This window comes from Chlorocebus sabaeus, chromosome 3 (genome assembly GCF_047675955.1).
Source record: "Chlorocebus sabaeus isolate Y175 chromosome 3, mChlSab1.0.hap1, whole genome shotgun sequence".
NCBI classification, from domain to species: domain Eukaryota; kingdom Metazoa; phylum Chordata; class Mammalia; order Primates; family Cercopithecidae; genus Chlorocebus; species Chlorocebus sabaeus.
The window spans coordinates 27895574-27919729 of NC_132906.1; the positions used below are offsets into that span (position 1 = coordinate 27895574).

At 44.3% G+C, this 24156-nt stretch overlaps 1 protein-coding gene across 1 annotated transcript in view; it reads right to left on the reverse strand.

The window, feature by feature from the left end:
• Window positions 1-24156, reverse strand: part of EBPL (EBP like) — a 30720-nt gene that overhangs the window by 5801 nt on the left and 763 nt on the right. Inside the window, exon 2 of the mRNA XM_007960415.3 lies at window positions 3031-3100. Coding sequence (XP_007958606.1) covers window positions 3031-3100 — 70 coding nt within the window. The remainder of the gene's footprint in view (window positions 1-3030; window positions 3101-24156) is intronic.

Consider the following 24156-nt stretch of genomic DNA (forward strand, 5'->3'; position numbering starts at 1 on the left):
TACAAAAATTAGCCCGGCATGGTGGTGCACACGTGTAGTTCTAGCTACTAGGGAGGCTGAGGCAGGAGAATCACTTGAACCGGGAGGCAGAGGTTGCAGTGAGCCGACATTGAGCCATTGTACTCCAGCCTGGGAGACAGAGCGAGACTCTGTTTAAAATAATAGTAAGAAGAAAAAAGCAGACATAATACTGAATCCTAATTTCAGGCCTTATACCATAAGAGGTGACTCCAAATCTGAGTGAAAAATAAGGGTGTTTCAGGGAGGAGCATGTGCAAAGCCTGGAGCTGAGAGAATATAGTGTGTCTGAATCTACAGACAGTTTAGCAGAGCTGACAGTGGGGAAGGTGAATGCCTGAGAGGAAGGTAGGGGACGGACAGTAAGGGGCCCTGGAATCCACCAGTCCCAGTGCATCTCCCTGTGGCATCTCCCTCTGGCAGTCCCTCTGGTATCTCCTCTACTGCTAAACTTTGACCATCTCTTTGCTTATTAAACACTGAAACAATAAAAAGGCAAACAGGAGCATTAAAGAGCCTGATGATGTGATCATTTCCATTGATTCTGTGACTGATAACGGGGCTTAGGTGAGGTTTACAGGGAAAAGATGCAAACTAAGGATCAGGGTAGATTTCCTCAACCAGAGCCACTGTTGTGTCCTCAACCAGAGAGTGGAGACCAGGAGACGCTGAGTATTCATGACGTTTATGGCCGGCCCTGCATCCCAGTGAAGCCAAGGTCAGAACACAGGTCATCCTCAGAAGGTCCTGCTCTAGACACACAGTATCAGAATCTGCATTTGAGTAAGATTCCCAGGTGATTTGGGGCACTCTGGAGTCTGGGAACTACTACTTGCTTTACATTTTCTACTGGATTTTTACTTTCATGAAAATAAAGGACACCTTCATTAAATGAGTTTTTACTGCATTTTGGTTTTTAGAAATAGGGTACCACTGTGTTGCCCTGGCTAAACTCAAACTCCTGGGCTCAAATAATCCTCCTGCCTCAGCCTCCCAAGTAGCTAGGGCTCCAGGCTCGAGCCACTGCACCCAGCTAGTTTTCACTTCTTTAAGGTGCCTAATGTAAATGTGAAGATGATGGAGAAAGCCTGTGTTAGACATTTGCATTTCATGGGATTGAGTCAAATCTGGGCTGTTTGCTTTCTCTTATGCCAGGCAGAGCAGCCAGAGGAGGAGGTGTCAGCACAGCATCTGGCAAAGAGAAGAGGACGCTCAGCAGGAGGAGCCATGACTCAGGCTGGGGTCGTCAGCCTCTGGGCTTCACCAGCAATCCCCGAGCAGAGTTTAATGCAGCCGATCAAAAGTGCATAGCTGCATTCAGCTGGGCCCCTGGATCTGAAATGGCTCAACTCTGGTCAAGGGGACTCAGACTCCTTGGCTAGGACTTGAGGCATCAAAGATGACACCTTTTCCTTTGGGAAGTACTAATGAGCCTGCTCAATTCTCTAGATGTTTCCTAACACTAGTGGTAAACAGGAGTCCCCCACACAGATCCTAGCTAGATTTCTGAGTCACGAAAAGAAATGAGATAAGCAGGATGGGTGCGGTGTCTCACACCTGTAATCCCAGCACTTTGGGAGGCCGAGGCGGGCAGATCACAAGGTCAGGAGATCGAGACCATCCTGGCTAACATGGTGAAACCCTATCTCTACTGAAAATACAAAAAATTAGCCGGGCGTGGTGGCGGGCACCTGTAGTCCCAGCTACTCGGGAGGCTGAGACAGGAGAATGATGGCATGAACCCGGGAGGCAGACCTTGCAGTGAGCCAAGATCGTGCCACTGCACTTCAGCCTGGGCGACAGAGTGAGACTCCGTCTCAAAAAAAAAAAAAAAAAAAAAAAAAAAAAAGATGCAAAGTTTCAGAAGCAAAAGCTGAAAGCAGTTATCCTGAGAAAGGCAGTTTTATAAAGTGGCAAAAAAAAAAAAAAAATGTCGGTATTGACACAGTACATGGTAGGACATCGATGCTAATTGACTGACAATGAGCAAGAAGACTTTTGGAAAGGATCTGTAAGACCACAAAAAAGTATGTACAATAAAAAGAAAGTTGATATTAAAAGTATGGGAAAAGCACCCAGGTTAAATGCCACAAGTTCTTCCATCTGCACTCACTGCCAACGTTTTTTTTTTTTTGAAAGGGAGTCTTGCTCTATTGCCCAGGCTGAAGTGCAGAGGTGCGATCTTGGCTCACTGCAAGCTCCGCCTCCTGGGTTCACACCATTCTCCTGCCTTAGCCTCCTGAGTAGCTGGGACTACAGGCACCCGCCACCATGCCTGGCTAATTTTTTGTATTTTTAGTAAAGATGGGGTTTCACTGTGTTAGCCAGGATGGTCTCCATCTCCTGACCTTGTGATCTGCCCGCCTCGGCCTCCCAAAGTGCTGGGTTTACAGGCGTGAGCCACCATACCCAGCCACTCACTAGCAACATTTTTTATTTTATGTATTGTTTTTTAGAGATGGACTCTTGCTCTGTCACCTGGGCTGGAGTGCAGTGGTGCAACTGTGGCTCAATGCAGCCTTGAACCCCTGGACTCAAAAGATTCTCCCGCCTCAGCCTTCTGAGTAGCTGGGACTACAGGTGTGCACCACCACACCTGGCTCATTTAAAAATCTTTTTTTAAAGATATGGTCTTGCTGTGTTGCCCAGGCTCAAATATTAACATACAGCTTTATTAAGATATAATTCACATGCCACACAATCTACCTATTTAAAGAATTGGTTTTAGTATAATCACAGATTTGAATCACCACAATCTAATTTTAGAACATTTCATTACCCCAAGAAGAAACCTGTGCCCATTAGCAGTCACTCCTCATTTCCCCCCAACACTCCCACCCCTACCCTCATTCCCAGGCAACCAGTAATCTACAATGTCTCTACAGATTCACCTCTTCTGGACATTTCATATAAATGAAATGATACAATATGTGATAGAGGCATTTATTTGACAGTCACACTTGCAATAAACCTCCTCCAACATTTCAAACACAAACATTTTAAATTACTTACATAAAGAAGCAATCAAGCCATCGGAATTTGCAACGTTTCCTACTAAAGACAAGTAGACAAAAGGGCCTTCCTAGAGAGGAGAAAATGAAGACATGCTCTAATACAGCATCACAACCACAGGATGGCACCGTAGACACATGGCAGTGCCTGGCTCCATCCCCCACCCTTCTCCATGGCTCACATCCTGGCCAGAGCCTGGAAACATCCACACAACCTTGTGGGATGTGATCCTGGGGCCTGGTTACCCGGACCTTGGAAACGGGTATGTCTCACCCTAATGTACAATTAACGTTGTTTTTCAGTGACTGGGATTGTAAAAGCAGAGATGTGTTCTTTTGCGGAAAAAGTGAAATTTTTGCATAAGAGTTTATTGTATTAAATAGAGTAAGCTCTAGATTATTCCAGGGATCTTAAGTCTTTGAGTAAAACCTCACAGAAGTTCACTTTTTTTTTTTACCTCAAAAAAATCTAATATCTTAAAGAGAAAGGCAATCGAGTTTATATCAACATTGAGCAATCCTCCCCCTCTCGTACATATGGGCAAGTTTAGGAAGATTTAAAACAGTTACAGTCTACATTTAACATTCAGGTAATAAAATATCTGCAATGACACTTAGTAATTTCCCATCACTGAAGTGCTTCTTTGCCTAAGATTTCTAAAACAAAACAGCTAGAAGCCACTGGGATATCTAATGGTCATGTTGCTCCTTTGAACACATTTTGCTGCTGGTCAATAGAACTTTTTCCTCATTCCTTTTAAACAAAACAATCATTTGTATGACATTAAAACTGGGTCCTGCCTCCCCACCGGTCACCGCTCTCAATCACGTCTCTTTGCAGTTCCCGCAGTGATTTCATAATAGACTTACACTATTTCCTTCGACTGCTAGTGGGAAAAGCTATTGTTTCATAGATACTCCTTCCCCTCCCGTTTCCAGTCCTTCGAGTTCCTGATGTATTATTTTGTTACTTACCCAAATTTGTAACTTAAAACCTGAAAACCTCAGCTCACTCACTCATCAATGTCGTGCAGTCTCTGGGCTTCTTAACCATGTAAGAGTAAGACAGCCTCTACCAGCTTCCCCGCACCCTGTTTCCAACTCTCAATTTCTGTCCAGTTTGCTTGTGCATTGTTAAGACTGATTACATGTCCTTTCTTGTTCTCTAAACATATTTGTCTTCCCTATTTTATCTGTAACTGGATTCTACAAGCTGAAAAGCCAATTAACAGTACAATGTTGTGATTACGGAAACAGTGTTCACTATAATAGGCCACAATTTCTTTCCTTAGGGATCCCGCATCCTGACTCCTGTGTCATTTAAGGATAATGCTGCAAATGAAAAATCCTTTTTTTTTTTTTTTTCCTGAGATAGTCTCATTCTGAAGCATAGGCTGGAGTGCGATGATGCGATCTCTGCTCACTGCAACCTCCACCTCCTGAGTTCAAGCAACTCTCCTACCTCAGCCTCCTTAGTAGCTGAGATTACAGGTGCCCGCAATCATGCCTGGCTAATTTTTGTGTTTTTAGTAAGGATGCGGTTTCCCCATGTTGGCCAGGCTGGTCTCGAACTCCTGACCTCAGGTGATCTGCCCTCCTCAGTCTCCCAAATTGCTGGGATTACAGGCGTGAGCCACCGCGCCTAGCCCAAAATATCCTTTCTTCATGAATTTCTCAAAATCATGCTACATTTTAGTTTGCTTCATATTTGGGCCATGACTTTCTTATGTCTATTCTACAGTTTATAATTACTTTTTTTTTTCTGATTGAGACCTTTCTCCCCATCTCATGAAATCTTCCAGCTTTTTACTGATTTTAATCTCTGAACAGAGGCTTTGAGGTTGGTTTATTTTGTCTTGTTTTGGCATTCTTTGCAAGTTGCTTAATTGGTAAATGTGGTTTATCTGAGTATATGTAAAAGTCGTTTTTTTTTGTTTTTTGTTTTTTTTCTGAGACAGAATCTCGCTCTGTCGCCCAGGGTAGAGTGCAGTGGTGTGATCTTGGACTTGGTTCACTGCAACCTCCGCCTCCTGGGTTCAAGCGATTCCAGTGCCTCAGCCTCTCAAGTAGCTGGGACCACAGGCATGTGACACTACACTCAGCTAATTTTTGTCATTTTTAGTAGAGATGGGATTTCACCATGTTAGCCAGGCTGGTTTCAAACTCATGGCCTCAAGTGATTTGCCTGCCTCAGCCTCCCAAAGCACTGGGATTACAGGTGTGAGTCACTGTGCCAGGCTCCAAAAATCATATCCTTTAAAGGACATTTAAAAAAATCATATGAGACAAATAGCTGTGTTTATAAACAAATAAGTACTCCCCAGTCCACTTACTTTGCAACACTTTATTCTTACCATCCAATTTTTTTATTTTTAGCAGAACCATAGGGTGAAATCCATACCACTTCCTTGCTTTGGCTTGAGAACTTTCTAGACAAAGCACATCCACTGGGCTGGCCAGTGGGGCAATGGGGCTGGGCTGAATTTGACCCTCTCTAGGCCTCAGGCCATCTATCTGTAAGATGAAAGACTTCCTTCCTATAGATTGTGAATCTCATCCTAAAACTAAATGCAACCTCCACTGGCGACCTCTTCTACTGGACCCATTAGTAAGACGTGGAGTCTGATGCTAGATTGCAGACCTTTCCCCAGAAGCAACTCTGGGTAAGAGCAAGATGGGGAACTGGAAATCAGTAACATGCAGGAACCTATGAGTCTATAACAAATCCGTTTCCTTTTACATCTACCTGTTGAAGTTCTACTCATTTTTCAAATCCCAGTCCCAACTCCCTTCTTCAAGAAACCTTCTTTGACCTCCTAGTGAGAATTAATGTCTCACTCTCCTGAAATTCCCATGTGACTAAGTTTGTTTCTGTAACCAGCAGCTATCCGCTATGAATCCCCAGCTCCCATTGGGTCACACATCATTGGGATCTGGAGTACTGTCATCTCTATCTCAGAATCCCCAAGAAACATGGCATTTGTGTTCAGTGTTTGCTAACCTTGAATTAAGTTCATACAACAAATTACTTATAAAGGATGCCCTGAGGAGACTTTTAGAATGCCCTATTTTTTACTGTATTAATGTCCTAAATGTAAAGACAGCATAATACACATCAAGTGTAACAAATATTCATGCCTTCAAATGCTGATCAGATGTCACCTCCTCCAGGAAGCAAGATTGTACTATTCTCCTGCTGGGAGGTCGGTGCCCTCCTACGCAGAAACCTGCTCACTTGTCTCTTCCCAAAACTGCCAGTTCTCTGAGTGCCACTTTGACAAAGTGTCATTCTTTGTCTTGTATCTCTATGTTCCAAATGGCTAACACATAGTACATGCTAATAAGCGTTTCCTAAAAGAAATAAAAAGGAGAATAGAAAACAAGACAGTTAAAAATAGTAATCTGATTAGAAAATGGGTAAAAGAAATGAATAGACATCTCACTGGAAAGTACATAAAGATGGCAAATAAGCACATGGAAAGATGTTCAACCTCATTAGCCACCAAGGACACACATCTTCAAACCACAGTGAGGTATCACTGCATACATTATCAGAATGGCGAAAATAAGGCTGGGTGCAGTGGTTCACACCTGTAATCCCAGCACTTTCGGAGGCCTAGGCGGGTGAATCATGAGGTCAGGAGTTCGAGACCAGCCTGGCCAACATGGTGAAACCCCACCTCTACTAATAATACAAAAAAATTAGCTGGGTGTGGTGGTGTGTGGCTGTAGTCCCAGCTACTTAGGAGGCTGAGGCAGGAGAACTGCTTGAACTGGGAGGCAGAGGTTACAGTGAGCTGTGATTGTGCCAATGCACTCCAGCCTTTGCGACAGAGTGAAACTGTGTCAAAAAAAGAAAGGGAAAGGGAAAAGGAAAGGGAAAGGGAGGAAGGGAGGAAAGAAGGGAGGGAGGGAAGGAGGGAGGGAGGGAAGGAGGGAGGGAGGAAGGAAGGGAAGGAAGGAAAGGAAAGGAAGGGAGGAAAGGAAGGGAGAAAAGGAAGGAAGGGAAGGAAGGAAGGCAGGCAGGCAGGCAAAAATAAAACATAGTGGCAACATCAAATAGTGGTAAGGATGTAGAAAAACGGAAACAAACACACATTTCTGAAGGGATAGAAGCGGTATAGTCACTAAAAAAAACTAGAGTTTGGCAGTTTCTTCTAAAACTAAATATGCAATGACCATATGACCCAGCAATTCCACATTTGGGTATTTCTCCCAGAAAAATAAAAACTTATGTTTATACAAAAACAAGTACACGAATGTTCATAGCAGCTTTATTTGTGGTAACTAAAAACTGATGTTCTTCAAAAAGCCGATCCCAAAAGATTACATAGTGATTACATTCATTTTCATTTCTGTATTTATTTTACGAGACAGTTTCGCTCTGTCGCTCAGGCAAGAGTGCAGTGCTCGATCTTGGCTCACTGCAACCTCCACCTCCCGTGTTAAGGGATTCTCGTGCCTTAGCCTCCTGAGTAGCTGGGATTACAGGCATGCACCACCACGCCCTCCTTAATTTTTGTATTTTTAGTAGAGATGGGTTTCAGCATGTTGGCCAGGCTGATCTCGATCTCCTGACCTCAAGTGATCCACCTGCCTCAGCCTCCCCAAGTGCTGGGATTACAGGCTTGAGCCACCATGCCCAGCTCTGTGGTTACATTTATGTAACAATTTTCTGAAATGATAGATTTTAGAAATGGAGGACATTATTAGTGGTTGCCAGGGGTAAGGGGATGGAGGTGTGGGGTGGGGGGATGTGTAGTTATAAAAGGAAAACACTAGGGATCCTTGTAGTGCTGGAACTATTCAGTACCTGGACTGCTGTGGTTGATATGTGAATCTGCCCAGTTGATAAAATTATATAGAACTTAATACACACACACACCTCCACAAAAAACAACAACTGAGAAGTCTGAAAAAGATCAGTGGACTGTATCAATGTCCATACGATGGTTATATTATACTATAGTTTTACAAAATGTTTGGTACCAAAATTATCAAAATAGAAAATAACTTTTTCTTTTTTTAGACAGAGTCTTGCTCCCCAGGCAGGAGTGCAGTGGTATGACCTTGGCTCACTGCAACCTCCGCCTTCTGGGTTTAAGCAATTCTCCTGCCTTAGCCTCCTAAGTAGCTGGGATTACAGGTGCCCACTACCATGCCTGGCTCATTTTTTGTATTTTTAGTAGAGACGGGGTTTCGCCATGTTGGCCAGGCTGGTCTCGAACTCCTGACCTCAGGTGATCCACCTGCCTTGGCCTCCCAAAGTGCTGGGATTACAGGTGTGAGCCACTGCACCCAGCCGAAGATAATTTTTTAAAAACCCACCAAAATGTTACCATCGTGGAAACCTGGGAAAAGTAAACAAGGGACCTCTGTATTATTTCTTACAACTGCATGTGAATCTACAATTACCTCAAAAAAAGTTAATTAAAGAAACAGAGAAAGACATGGGATAAAGAGTACCATGACTAAGTGAATGGGCTTTTTTTTTTGGGCAACTGTCAGGACTTAAAAAAAAAAATTTAAAATAGGCCAGGTTTTGGCCTCAGAGGGCTTATTGTCTAGTTGTATTAACAATGACTTCCAATTCAATAAAGGTTGGAGGAAGAGGAGGGAGCTGTAGTTGGGACAGTGAGGAAAGATTCCAGAGGGAGGCAGGCCTAGAGCTGGGCCTGGGTGGGCAGGCTGAGAGGTGAAGGACAGGGATGGAGCCCAGAGGATGGTATGAGGCCCGTGGGTCCAGCTTTTGCCCTGCTCAGCCCTGTGGCACAAACAGTGGTGCTCAGGGGTACTGTGCACATTAACAATGTGTGCAGCCATCGCCACCATCCATTTCCAGAACTCTTCATCTTCCAAAACTAAAACAATGTGCCCACTAAATACTAATTCTCCATTTCTTCCCTCTCTCAGCCCAACACCCAGCACTCTACTTTGTGCATCTACGAATCTGACTATTTTAGATAACTCGTATAAATGAAATGAGGCCAAACATTCATGCTTAGCCTTACAACGGTGATATGCTCTGAGAAAAGCATCATTAGACAGTTTTGTCATTGTGTGGACATCATAGAGTGTATTCACACAAACCTAGGTTGTGTAACGCTCACCTCACGTGTAGGCTATATGGGTAGCCTTTTGCTCCTGGGTTACAAACCTGTACAGCATTACTGTACTGAATACTGTAGGAAATTATAACACAATGGTAAGTATTTGTGCATCTAAACACAGAAAAGGTAATGCATTGCACTACAACATTATGACAGCTATGACATCTCTAGGCATTAGGAATTTTTCAGCTCCATCATAATCTTAAGGGACAACCGTGGTATACTCCGTCCCTTATTGACTGAAACGTCCTTACGCAGTGGTGACTGTATTTGTCCTTTCATGTCTGGCTTATTTTACTTAGCATAGCGTCTTCTAGGTTCACTCATGTTGTAGCATGTGTCAGAATTTTGTTCCTTTTTAAGACTGAATCATATTCCACTGTATGCAGGCACTGCATTGTGTTTATTCATTTGCTGATGGACATTTAGACTGTTTCCATTTTGGAGTTATTGTGGCTCGTAAGTCTGCTGCTATGAACACTGGTTTGCAAGTATCTGTTCGAGTGCCTGGTTTCAATTCCTTTGGGTGTATATGTAGAAGTGGAATTGCTGGAACTTAAGGTAAATGTTTAGCTTTCTGAGGAGCTCCCACACTGCTTTCTGCAGCGCTGGCACCGTTTTGCATTCCCACCAACAATTCTCCACATTCTTGGCCAACACTTGTTATCTTCCTTTGTTGTTATTAATAGTAGTCATCCTAATGGGTGTGAAGGAGTATCTCACCGTGGTTTTGATTTGCATTTCCCCCAATGACTGCCTAGTGATGCTGAACATATTTTCATGTACATATTGACCTCTTTGGAAGAATTTCTATTCAAATCCTTTGTCTGCCTTTGAGGTTTTTTTCATTGTTAAGAATGTAAGTTTTAAAATGGAGATATAATCACTTGGAATTTGAAACCAGTGGGCTAGACTGCCCCATGGGCAAGATTAACCAATAATTCTGCTTAAGTCAAAGCATTTGGTAAAGCAGAGCAGGGGCCATTTTCATAAGAATCTGAGAACAAGATCTGCGCACCCATCATAAGGGCAAAGGGTCTGCAGTGAATCTTAAGTTCCCCCTCCCCTGCTGCCTGGTAACCTCCTCTTCGGTCTTTAAAACCCCAGTAAAACCCCAGTTCCCTCCTCGGTGCCACCTCTAGGCCTGCACAGAGTCTTATCACTCACCAGACTGCATGACAACGACTTGTTTCCTTCTCTTCTTTCCCTACTAGTAAAGCTCCTTAAGGGTGGGCCAAGGTTGATTACATGCAATACACACCGAATACACATACAGTGACATTTTACAGACAATCCCAGGCTGATTCTCCAGACTTTCCACAGCTATCCCTGAATCATGTAGTATTAGCTGGGCCACCTAATTCCTTAGTTCTTCTTATTTTTCAGTGATAGCAGAGATGACATGGGTCCAGAGGTGTGACTTGCAAAAGTCCTTGGTTGAAACATTCAGTATATAAAGAAAATGCTCTCATGTGATTTAAAAAATAGGACCCACGGCAGACATGGGTAGGTCTGGTGGGTCAGTGTGCACTGGCACTGTCTAAATAGCAGGTCATGCTTTTCCGGGAAGGGGCAGTGGTTCTACACGAGGACATTGCCCTTGTGTTTTAGGTAAAAAGGGAGCCAAACAGACCAACAAACACTTGGCTTTTCTTCATGAAGTAGGTCATACACCAGTAGCAACTCTCTGATTCTTCCCTCAAACAACTCTAAGAGGTGGTATCCCTTCCCTATATCATCACACTTGTCCGCTCCCACTGCAGCCCATGCCAATCCTGCTGCATCCCACCCCAGGAAGGTCATTCAGATGAAAGTCAGAAAAAGCACATGGTGAAAAGGGGTGAGCGTGTCCATATCAGAGTTCCAGGTGACATCTCTGAAGGTTCCGTGATTCTGAGACTGGCTGGCTCTTACCCTAACAGAACTCACAAATAATAAATCAGCAAACACAGGCTCACCACTTTAGGCTGCACCATCCACAGCTGACTCTCATCAATAACAGATTCCATGCAAAAACGAACAAACTAGGTGTGGGAGGCAGAGGCCCCAGCTTCAGAATGAGACCTGCTATTATGGTGTTAAAGATTATAAAGGCCGGGCGTGGTGGCTCACGCCTGTAATCCCAGCACTTTGGGAGGCTGAGGTGGGCAGATCACCTGAGGTCAGGAGTTCAAGATCAGCCTGGCCAACATAGTGAAACTCCGTCTCTACTAAAAATACAAAATACAAATATTAAAAAATACAAAAAAATTAGTCAGGCATGGTGGCACATGCCTGTAGTCCCAGGTACTCAGGAGGCTGAGGCACAAGAATCGCCTGAACCCGGGAGGTGGAGGTTGCAGTAAGCCAAGATCGTGTGTGCCTGTGCCTGGGTGACAGAGTGAGACTCCGTCTTAAAAAAAAAAAAAAAAAGGCCGTTCAGGGGCTTTTGAATGAAATCTGCTCTAACCACACAAAGACCTAAGATCAAAGCCACTGAAAACACTACTATTTGCCAGGCACCAAAATTATCTGTAGAATTGTAGAGAATGGAGACAGATATAGTTCCTCCTGTGAATTCATGCTTTATATTAAATGAACTGTACAGTGCTTTTTTCTTCTCCCTTAAAATTGTTTTTATGTTAAATAACCAAATAAACATGGAAAGTTATCAGCTTCAAAGTCTTTAACCACAATGTATGATCGAGATCCAGCCATCTGGAACTAAGATTCACGTTTGAGCTCAATCAGCACTGAGGATCTAAGGATCAGATGAAAGGTGCCTAGTCAACAGCAAAGGACCACATGCAGGACGTTGCTGTAATTGGGAAGGCAGGGCTCCACTAGGTGTTAGGCGAGATATGGTTAAGCTTGAGCAAAAAGTACAACAGACTATTTCTTTCTTTTTTTCTTTTTCTGTCATTTCTATGATAACACGAACGGCAGGCACCTGTCCCTGAAGAAGACCTGACTTTATTTAGAGACAGACTTACTACATAAAGGTAAAGTGACATGAGGTCCAGATCACTTTACAGTACTTCAGCAATAACAATGAAAAAGGGAGGGAGGGAAAGAGAAAAAGAGAAGAAAAAGTGACAGATGGGGAAGTGCAGCAAAACTTGAAAATGTAGAATCTGCTCACTGATACTGTACTAGTCTCTCTACATTTGTGAATGTTTGAAATTGTTCACAGTAAAACTTAATTTTAAAAAGATACATAGGTTTATGCCTGTAATCCCAGCACTTTGGGAGACTGAGGCAGGTGGATCACAAGGTCAGGAGTTCAAGACTAGCCTGACCAACATGGTGAAACCCCGTCTCTACTAAAAATACAAAAACTAGCTGGGCGTGGTGGCGCGCACCTGTAATCCCAGCTACTTGGGAGGCTGAGGCAGGAAAATCGCTTGAACCCAGGAGACAGAGGTTGCAGTGAGTAGAGATGGTGCCACTGCACTCCAGGCTGGGTGACAGAGTGAGACTGTCGCAAAAACAAACAAACAAACAAAACAACATCAAAAACATTAGTTGGGTGCAGTGGTGTGTACCTGTAGTCCCAGCTACTCAGGAGACTGAGGTGGGAGGATCAGTTGGGCCCAGAAGTTCAAGGCTGCAGTGAACCATGATTGCACCTCTGTACTCAGGTCTGGGGGACAGAGAAAGACCCTGCTTCTCAAAAACAAATGGTTGGGGGGATACATAGCAACTTGTCAAATTCCAATATGGTACCACTAGAGAAAGCCAGTCCCAGCGCTTGGTGCTACACCTGTAAGGGATCAGAGAAGGGCACTCCTTGCATTTCTGGACTCCAGACTCAGGATCCTGCAGTTGCAGGGGCTCCCTGCCTTCCTGCTTGAAACAGGCGAGCAGGGGACTCAGACCACAGTGGTTACAAGAAACACAGCACCTGAGGTTCCAGACAGCCTGAGGCTTAGCTCCTCCAGGACCCTCTCCAGACCCAAAGCGTCCTGGGTGTCCTGGTCTGGATCAGCCTAAATGAGCACAGGCAAAAAGCAACAGAGATCTGCAGCACGTGTCAGGCAGGGCACACCTCAAAAGCAAGCAGTTTGCCACCTCCTTCCCCGCAGATGCACTTTTGTATCAGACACACTGGTGTTTCAGCACTCAACAGTACTTGAGTTGCCTGATTATTCAGGTCTCAATAAACCACAGTGCAAACCTGCTTACTTCTCTCTCCATCTTCTGCTCTCCTGCAGGCAAAAGATACTTGAATAACACTGCACCTCGGTTCCCAGCCACAGGAGACTCAGAATGCCCTCCCTCCCCACCGCCCCCACACACGTGCATGGACACACATGCCCGTGCACAGGCACGCACACACACACATGCACGCACGCTAATCAGGGGTGGTGGACTTCAACCTGGTGAGAGGTGCTGAAACTCAATGTACCTCCTCACAGGAACCAATGGGAATGTTCATATAAGTTTGGCGCCGTGTTGAGGATTAAAATAAACACTAGCACAAAAAGGATGAAGAGTAAGAAGAGTTGATGGCCGTGACCAGAACAGAAAGGAAAAAACTCCCACTATTCACATACTCTCTTGTGCCCTCTTGGTAAAGGACCAGGCATCAAATGCCAGCTCTGGGTGACACATGCTGAGCAAATTCTTTCTTGTCCATTTAGGACTGCAGAGGAGCTGCCCAGAATCAGGCTTTTGCTCCCTCTGATCAGGGGCCTTTTCTCCTCCCTAAACCAATGTCTGCAGTGCCCACAACGCCTATGGCACGAAGATATTTCAGTGGATTTTTCTTTACTCTTCTGATATTTCTTCTGGTGGTATACCTTTTAAAATTTTACCTTAAAAAAAATTATATAAGCCCAGGAATCCAAGATGGGCCTAGGCAACATGTGAAACCCCATCTCTACAAAAAATACAAAATTAGCTGGGTGTGGTGGCGTGCACCTGTAGTCCCAGGTGGATAAGGTGGAAGGACCACTTGAGCCCAGAAGGTCGAGGCTGCAGTGAGATGAGATTGTGCCACTGCACTCCAGCCTGGGCAACAAAGCAAGACCCTGTTTAAAAAAACAAAACAAAACATATGACTGGGTGCAGTGGCTCATGCATGTAACCCCAGCACTTTGGGAGGCCGAGGTGGGCAGATCACAATGTCAGGAGATGGAGACCATCCTGGCCAACATGGTGAAACCCTGTCTCTACTCAAAATACAAAAATTAGCCAGGCGTGGTAGCGTGCACCTGTAGTCCCAGCTACTTGGGAGGCTGAGGCAGGAGAATTGCTTGAACCTGGGAGGCGGAGGTTGCAGTGAGCCGAGATCGCGCCACCACACTCCAGCCTGGCAACAGAGCGAGACTCCATCTCAAAACACAAAACAAAACAAAACAAATCCCACAAAACAAACAGGTAAAAATATCTATGATACATGTTTAAAAAAAACCAAAAAACTATAAAAAGGTACAAAGCAAAGAATAAAAGCCTCTCTCCCTCCTGACTCCCAATCACATTTCCCAGAGATGACCACTGTTAAATTCCATGGTAGCCTTCAAGACATTTTTCAGGTTTATATCAATAAACACTTATAAATATTTAAAATATTTTCTCCCTGCTATGAATTTTCCTACTATTAACCCAGAGGGCGATGAGGAAAATTTCATAATACTTATTTAAGTTCCACATATCAAAAAATTTCGTTTAAAAAATACAGGAAAGTTCCTACTGGACATATGTTATAAAACATAACTGAACTATACTTAATTGAGCTAACAAAATCAGCTTAAAAATTAAAATTATAGCAAATAAAGAAAGGCCAGTCTCTTTTTTCTCTTAAGATGTCCAGGCATGTAATTTTTTTTTTTTTTTTTTAAGATGGTCTCATTCTGTTGCCCAGGCTGGAGTGCAGTGGCGTGATCTCGGCTCACTACAACCTCTGCCTCCTGGGTTCAAGCAATTCTTCTGCCTCAGCCTCCCAAGTAGCTGGGATTATAGGCACACACCACCACGCCTGGCTAATTTTGGTAGTTTTAGTAGAGACAGGTTTTCACCATGTTGGCCAGACGGGTCTCAAACTCCTGACCTCAGGTGATCTGCCTGCCTCGGCCTCCCAAAATGCAGGGATTACAGGGGTGAGCCACCACACCCGGCCCAGGCATATAAGGGTTTTAACAACATATTTTATAGACTTAAAGACAGCTATAAGCCAAAGCTCAGATCAAACAAATCATTAAGTTATGCCAGCTACTTCCATTGATAATTAAATATCCAATTTAAAGAGCATGCTCAATTTACTCATTCTAATCCTTAAGGAAAAATTTAGCTGAAAAAGTTCTTACAGAAATAAAAAGAACACATACTGAGGCTGAGTATGTATTTGAATGTATCTGTTTTTTGTTGTCAGTATGTTTGAATGAAGACCTAGGGAAAACAGGGCAACATTCACTTTCAAGAGTGGGAGAATGAAGTAGAGCAGGAATAGAATCAGTATATAAATCCTGTCAACATTTATTAGCATTTGCAAATCTGACTCACAAAACCTCAGCCTAATCAGACTGGATTTTTGCACGTCATGGCAACAGCATACATCATTGTTTCTGGAGGGATCAGCTGCAGCAGCCTCCTACGGTCCTTTGGTGACAAGGCTTTAATGACTCCATGAATGTATGCTGCCCAGCTGCTGCCCGCTTAATGAGACGACCATTTCCACTTGAGGGAACCTGCTCAGCAGCCAGTTGCCACCTAACATTCACAGGAGACCACGCTGGTCTCTTTCAGAACTACCAGGATCAAAGAGTTACAAGAGTTCTATGGTTCCTACAACATAGCAGTATACTGTTTGATTTAGGACTTGAAACACTTTTCTCTCTTTTCAAGAATATACCCTTCTCTGCCAGAAGGTTGTTACTTCTCAGAAAACCTTCCAAGGCTCATCTTAATTGGACAAATACATCATCACTTTAGTACACAGGGATTGGATGACAAAAGCTAATCCGGGTATGGAATATGGCAAGGAGGATTCACTAAGAGGATGCAGGAGGAGAGAATTACATTTACTGAACTCTGGCAAGTGCCAGGTGCCTTACATCCTTGCCATTCAAATACAGTCAACGAATCACAGCCTGGCAATCACTTGGGAGCTGGTTACCACTGCAGAATCTCGGATGATCCCCGGATGATTTGTGTGCATGGTCAAGCTTGAGAGGCACCACGCTAAGTTATAAGGCTTTATTTAATTCTCACAGTCCTTTGAAGAAAACGTTATTTCCATACTTCACAGGTAAGAAAACTAAGACAGAGTTTTCTTCCTTCTTTTCCTCCTCATTACAGAAAGGATTTGCAGGGGAAAGGGGCATGCCCAAGTTTCTGAGTTGGTCATCGGGAAAGCTGGCATTCAAGGGTGCACCTACTGCACCCAAAGGCCTGTGCTCTTTCCACCTTCCCCCACCGCCCCAGGCTCCTTGAATGATGGTCAGACTCCACCTAGAACCGTGTTTAGGAACTGGTGCTGCATGCACGCATTCATTCATTCATCTATTTATTTATTGAGCTAGAGTTTTGCTCTGTCACCCAGGCTGGAGTGCAGTGGTATCATCTGGGCTTACTGCAACTTCCACCTCCCAGGTTCAACCAATTATCATGCCTCAGCCTCCCAAGTAGCTGGGATTACAGGTGTGCACTGCCACACCTGGCTAAGTTTTTGTATTTTTAGTAGAGACGGGGTTTCATCATGTTGGCCAGGCTGGTCTTGAACTCCTGACCTAAGGTGATCTGTCCACCTCAGCCTCCCAAAGTGCTGGGATTACAAGCCTGAGCTCACACCTGTAATCCCAGCACCTTGGGAGGCCGAGGAGGGTGGATCACAAGGTCAGGAGATTGAGACCATCCTGGCCAACATGGTGAAACCCTGCCTCTACTAAAAATACAAAAAAAAAATTAGCGGGGCATGATGGCAGGCACCTGTAGTCCCAGTTACTCAGGAGGCTGAGGCAGGAGAATGGCATGAACCTGGGAAGCGGAGCTTGCAGTAAGCTGAGATCACACCACTGCGCTCCAGCCTGGGTGACGGAATGAGACTCCGTCTCAAAAACAAAAACAAAGAACAAAAAACAAGCCTCAGCCACCGCACCAGGCCTGGTACTGCATTTGAAAATGCAAACTGTGGCATGTATGAGGGTGAGTGGTAAGTTTCAGTCATATATGTCTATCAGAATGACTAAAAACAAAAGTAAAAACCACAAAAATGCTAAGTGCTGGTGAGGCTGTGGGGCAACAGGAACTCTCACACACTGCTAGTGGGAACGCACAATGGTACGGCCACCACGGAAAGCAGGTTGGCAGTTTCTACTAAAATGAAAGAATCCCACTCCAAGGCCATGGCCTAGGAGAAAGAAAAATATGCCCACACAGACTTGGATGCAGATATCTATTAGCAGCATTATTTGTAATAGTCAAAAACTAGGAACAACCCATTTGTTCATTAACTGATAAATGAATTGAGATACATCCACAGACTGGAACACTACACAGCAACTTATGTTAAATAAAGACTTTGTATGTATGATTTCATTTTTATAAAATTACAGGAACAGCAAAACTTTAAGGACAGAAGGCAGATGGGTGTTTGTTGGGGCTGGTGATGGGGACTGGGATCCTCTTCAAAGGGACATGAGAAAACTTTTACTAGAAGCGTGATGGAAACGTTCTGTACTGTGATTGCAAGGGTGGTTACACAACTCTACACAATCACTCAAATTCACCAAACTGTACACAGAATGGGTGAGTTTTATTATACATAAATTATAACAATAAAGCTGGAGGGAGGAAAAGGGGAATTTAGACAAGTGGCTGGTAACTATATAAATACAGGTATATCTCAACAGCTTTCACTATAGTAACAATAATCAGTCTAAACACAAAGGAAAGGCCAGGTGTAGTGGCTCATGCCTGTGATTCCAGCAATCTGGGAGGCCCAGGCGGGTGGATCACTTGAGGCCAGGAGTTTGAGACCAGCCTGGGCAACATGGCAAAACCCCTTCTCTAATAGAAATACACACTAAAATTAGCTGGGCATGGTGGTACATGCCTATCATCCCAGCTACCTGGGAGGCTGAGGCAGGAGAACTGCTTGAACCCAGGAGGCAGGGGCTACAATGAGCTGAGATCGTGCCACTGCACTCCAGCCTGGGCGACAGAGGGAGACTCTGTCTCAAAAAATTAAATTAAATTAAATAAAACAAAATACAAAGGAGAAATACAGTAGCAATGAAAATATAAAATGTTTTGAAATAAACTTTAAGAGACTATAACAGAAGATTTAAACAAATTGCGATCTACCCAGTTCTTAGAAGGCAGACTGTATTATAAAAATATCATTTAATCTCAAACTAATCTAAAGCTAAGAAAACCACAATCAAAATACCAAGTATTAGAACTTGGCAAAGTGAAATTATTTTCTATTTTTGAGACAGGATCTCACTCTCTCCCCCAGGCTAGAGCGCAGTGGCACGATCTCGGCTCATTGCAACCTCTGCCTCCCAGGCTCAAGCGATTCTCCTACCTCAGCCTCCCGAATAGCTGGGATTGCAGGTGCATGCTACCGCACGCCTGGCTAATTTTTGTACACACCCGGTCAGCAAAGTGAATTTAAAAGTACATTTGGAAGGATATATCATAAGTTTTCAAGTGTTTAAAAAAGAATAGTAGGGAGAAATTTGCTTTATCAGATATTGAACTACATTATAGTGCTGAAAATTTCAATATCTGATAAAACAGTGGCTAGAACTGGAACCAAAAGATTCATAAAACAGAACTAAATTCAAAAATCCCCAAACATATCTATGCATATAAAATACTTCAGTATATGATAAAGGTGGCATTTCAAATAAGTGGGGAAAGAATGGATTAGTCAATAAAGGGGGTTGACAACACTTTCTTGCCCTTTCTCCCCAAAAGCATAATAAAGTGTGGGTGAAACTGTACTAATACATGAACACCTCTTATAGATCATTAAGGAAAAGACAAACATCCCCATTGAAAAACAGGCTTATAGAAGGAGGATCCCAAGATCTACGCCCCAGAATCTTGTCCCAAAGCCTAGCACCAAAACAGCAAAGCAGTCCTCCTTCAAGAAAACTGAAGGCACCCGGGCATGGTGGCTCACGCCTGTAATCTCAGCACTTTGGGAGGCCCAGGCAGGCAGATCACGAGGTCAGGAGTTCGGGACCAGCCTGACCAACATGGTGAAACCCTGTCTCCACTAAAAATACAAAAATTAGCCGGGCATGGTGGCACGTGCCTGTAATACCAACTACTCGGGAGGCTGAAGCAGAAGAATCACCTGAACCTGGGAGGCGGAGGTTACAGTGAGCCAAGATCATGCTATTGCACTCCAGCCTGGGCAAGAGAGTGAGACTTCGTCTCAAAACTCCTCCATGGCCAAGCACACATCAGACAGCGAGAGCTGCCCGCCGTGCCTGCACTTTTACCCTTCCTCGGCCATCCTCTCGCCCAGACCTTTATCTTCAAAGGAACCAAGATCCCCCAGCCTGCCCCGAGGTGCCTCTGGAGCTACCCTCCTGCCCTTACTCCTCCCACCACCAAACTTCTGCAGGACTTTCATCTACTGCCCAGCTTCTCCTCTACCCAGCCTATAAGTGTTTGGCTTCTGGAGCCTCCCTCCCATCAATCCCACTCTCACCACTGACTTTCTGGTTGCCAGGTGCCTCACCTTTTATTTTCTTTCTTTGTTTTTAATGGTGCTACAGCAATTTATCAGTGTTCTTGAAATTCCATTCTGTGGATCCCAGGACCCCAGCGCCCTCCTGGTTCGTGGTCTTGCCCACTCTCCCAGGATAGCTATTTTAAAAGATCCTGTTCTTATTCCTCAGCTCTTTTACCCTTCTGTCCTCTCCAGCTCAGCAAAAGCACTCATACCTGGGGCTTCCTGCTATCTCCCCCAACTCAGAAAAGAATTCCCAGCACTCTCTCTTCTGCCCTGACTCTGTCTCTCCAACTCAGTTCATATTTTCAATTGCCTTCTGGCCATTCTCTCTCTCTTCTTTTTGAGATGGGGTCTCACTCTGTCACCCAGGCTGGAGTGCAGTGGCGTAATCATAGCTCACTGCAGCCTCGATCTCCTGGGTTCAAGCAATCCTCCCACTTCAGCCTTCTGAGTAGCTGGGATCACGGGCATGCAGCACCACGCTCAGCTAATTTTTCTGCAGAGATGAGGCTTCACTATGTTAGCAAGGCTGGTCTCGCAACTCCTAGCCTCAAGCAATCCTGCCTCAGCCTCCCGAAGTGCTGATTACAGGTGTGAGCCACTGCCCAGTACTATTCTCTCTTAACCACACACTAGGACCCCTGACTCAGAGTTCTAAAGCCAGATTTTGCTGTCTTACTTAATATGCTCACCATTCCCCATGTTGCTCAGGCCCTAAGCCCAACATCATGTCCACCCCCAATCTACAAGTGGCCACTTTGACTTACCACATTCTCCCCTGGAAAGTCTCTCACAGTTAGCTTTCCTCCCCATTTTACCTTCCAACACCACCTTGGCTTGCCTCTTTTTTAAAAAAAATGACTCCCCAAACTACAGCAGTTGCTTTTTGTTGATCTTCTTGCCCCTTAACTCCATCCTTTCCAGTCCAACCTGCACCATGTTGGGAGACAATTCTCCATGAATATCTCACATCCTGCACTGTCTGGGTCTCTGAGCAAAGCCATTTACATCAATTTTAAGAATGTTTCTATAATGAGCCTTTCCAGGGTAGTAAACCTGGGAGAGAGCTCCCTCCAGAGAGGTTCTAGGTGGTAAAGATCAAGACCTCACCTTCTCCTCCTCAGAGGTTTACATTCCTAAGATAAGGTCTCTCCAGAGAGAAGTATGCGCAGGCCACCACCAGCTCACAACAAGATGGTCGCATAGTTCTGGGGTCCCTTTCTTGTAATGCATCCCTCTGCATATACAGGCAGTAACATCTGGCCTTCATTATGTTGCCCCGTGGGGCTTGGGCCTTGGGGAATCAAACGGGACTATCTTGTTAACTTCTAAGTTGGGTAAAATCTCGGACCCTAGAGTTTCTGACTTAACACATCACCACCAAATTATCTTTCTGAAGATCTGCTTTGGCCACGTGATTTCCCTGCTTGAAATCCTTCAATGGCTTCCCACTACAGAATACAGTTCTTACCTGTCACCTTTCCAGCTGGTCCTCCCACTTCTTCCTTATGTAAACCCTGTGCTCCTGTCAATCTGGACTCCAGGATGTGTTCCATACACAGGCATTCACATACTGCCTCATGTTTCTGGACATGCCTGAACGCTATACTTAGATTGCAGAAGAGATAAAATTTTACCCATGAAGCACCAGTGCCTAGGCTGCCACCGTTTCCTTCTTCCAGTATGTTGCCATGGCTCCTTCCGGGTAGGCTGATGGGAAGTCAGCCTGCTCTCTGCTGTAGTCATAACGAGCTGAACTGATGACCAGTGCTGGGGCCCAAGGTGACTGTGCTCTGGTTGGACATCTGGAAAATGAACTGCCCCTGAGAATGCTTGGCTTGAAACTGTCCAACAGGATAGCTCTCAATTTGATGGCAGCCAAAAAACCTACAGAGCTCCTCTCTTTAAGAAGTGTCGGGGGTAAGGAGAGGCAACTCATCTTCTAGTGAATAAGTGAGTTGTAATTTTGGTTCTCCTCTAAGCTCTACATCTTAGTCTTAGTTTGTCCCACATTTCTGGGTGTTCTTGCAATAAACTCCCAAGCAAAGACAACATGGGCATGTATTTTCGTGCAGCCTCAACTGCTTAATTCAAGTGCTCTCCCCACTGATCTCTGAGACACGTGTACAAAGACGTTGGTGGATGCATTTTATTGTGGTGGACACAATAAAAATGTGTTCACTAATATGGGCTGGTTAAGTGATCATATTCATCAAATATAAGATACATCCCAATTTCAGAGACATTAAAATATCAATCAAATGGCCTACAGTAGTTACATGATATAGTTGATTGTTCTAATATGTGAAAAAATGTGGGTCTTAGACTTGGAGAACTAAGGTATGGTGTATTCACACAGTGGGCTACTTTGCAGCTGGGGTAGGCAATAGCATAAAAGGAGGTGTGTGTCGTGTTACCTGTAAAAACCTGTGCTTGAAAAATAAACAGTTTTAAACTAGGTGGTGAACACACACATATAGTTTAAGTATTTTTACAGCTTTTTGTATGTCTAAGATATGTTATATACTTTTCTTTTTTTTCCCAAGCTGGAGTCTTGGAAAAGTCCAAGGCTGGAGTGCAGTGGCTTGATCATGGCTCACTACAACCTCCACCTCCCAGGTTCAAGCAATTATCCTGCCTCAGCCTCCCGACTATCTGGGATTACAGGCACCCGTCACCACATCCGGCTAATTTTTGTATTTTTAGTAGAGACGGGGTTTCACCATGTTGGCCAGGCTGGTCTTGAACTCCTGACTTCGTGATCCACCCGCCTCAGCCTCCCAAAATGCTGAGATTACAGGCATGAGCCACTGTGTCCAATATGTTATACATTTTTATACATATACATTCTGATATGCTATACAGTTATACCCAGCCAATGTTATACATTTTTCTCCAACTGGGCCTAGCAACATTTTTGTTATGTTATACATTTTGTTATACATAATAAATTATGTTATACATTTTTTCTAACTGGGCCTAGCAACCTGCTTTATCTCCCCTGTTCTGCGGGAGACCTCGTGTTCAAGTGACAGCTTAAAAATCAATTCTCGGCCGGGCGCGGTGGCTCAACCCTGTAATCCCAGCACTTTGGGAGGCCGAGACGGGCGGATCACGAGGTCAGGAGATCGAGACCATTCTGGCTAACACGGTGAAACCCCGTCTCTACTAAAAAATACAAAAAACTAGCCGGGCGAGGTGGCGGGCGCCTGTAGTCCCAGCTACTCGGGAGGCTGAGGCAAGAGAATGGCGTAAACCCGGGAGGTGGAGCTTGCAGTGAGCTGAGATCCGGCCACTGCACTCCAGCCTGGGCGACAGAGCGAGACTCCGTCTCAAAAAAAAAATAAAATAAAATAAAAAAATAAAAAAAAATAAAAAATAAAAATCAATTCTCGGCTGGTCGCGGTGGCTCACGCCTGTAATCCCAGCACTGTGGGAGGCCAAGGTGGGCAGATCATCCGATGTTAGGGGTTCGAGACCAGTCTGGCCAACACAGTGAAACCTCATCTCTACTAAAAATACAAAAATTAGCCAGGCGTGGTGACAGGCACCTGTAATCCCAGCTACTCCGGAGGCTGAGGCAGGAGAATCGCTTTAACCCAGGAGGCGGCAGTGCACCGAGATAGTGCCACCACACTCCAGCCTGGGGACAGAGTTAGACTCTGTCTCAAGAACAACAACAACAAAAAATAAATAAATAAAAAAATAAAAAGACAAAAACAAATTAATTCTATAAAGGAGTTGAGAAAAACATTCACTGTCCCTTATCTCTACATGTTGCTTATCAGAATAAAAAGAATTCCAGCAACATCAGTCATGGGCACAAAGTTAACCCGTAAACATTTACAGAACTCGATGATTACCCAAAACTCGGCTTGCTTTCTCAATACTACTGACTTTGGTTTCACATTAGCCACAGGTGTGTCTAGAGCTAAACAAGGTCAACTTTACAAAAATAAAAGATATTTGGGCATAGTTTTAAAAAAACTTAAATGTGTGTGTGCGCGCGCGTGTAGTGGGGGGGCGGGACATTTCAATATAAATACCTTAAACACAACCTTCCTGGCTATTTTATAAAATGGGTTGAATCTTTAAGGACATATATTTCCTAAAACCTCGACTGATACACAGAGTGCAAACTTGGGAGCCAGACTAGACCGCCTCAGAATCACGCCAGCTGTGTGGCACTGGAAAGTCACCTAACTTTGCAGCGCCTACCTTCACCTCTGTAAAATGGGAGACAATAATAACTCATTTATGGATGCTGTAAAGATCTGAAATTTTAAACTCAGTAATGCGCCTGGCACATATTAGATGCGGGTGTTTCGTTTGTCTCGGCAAAGGC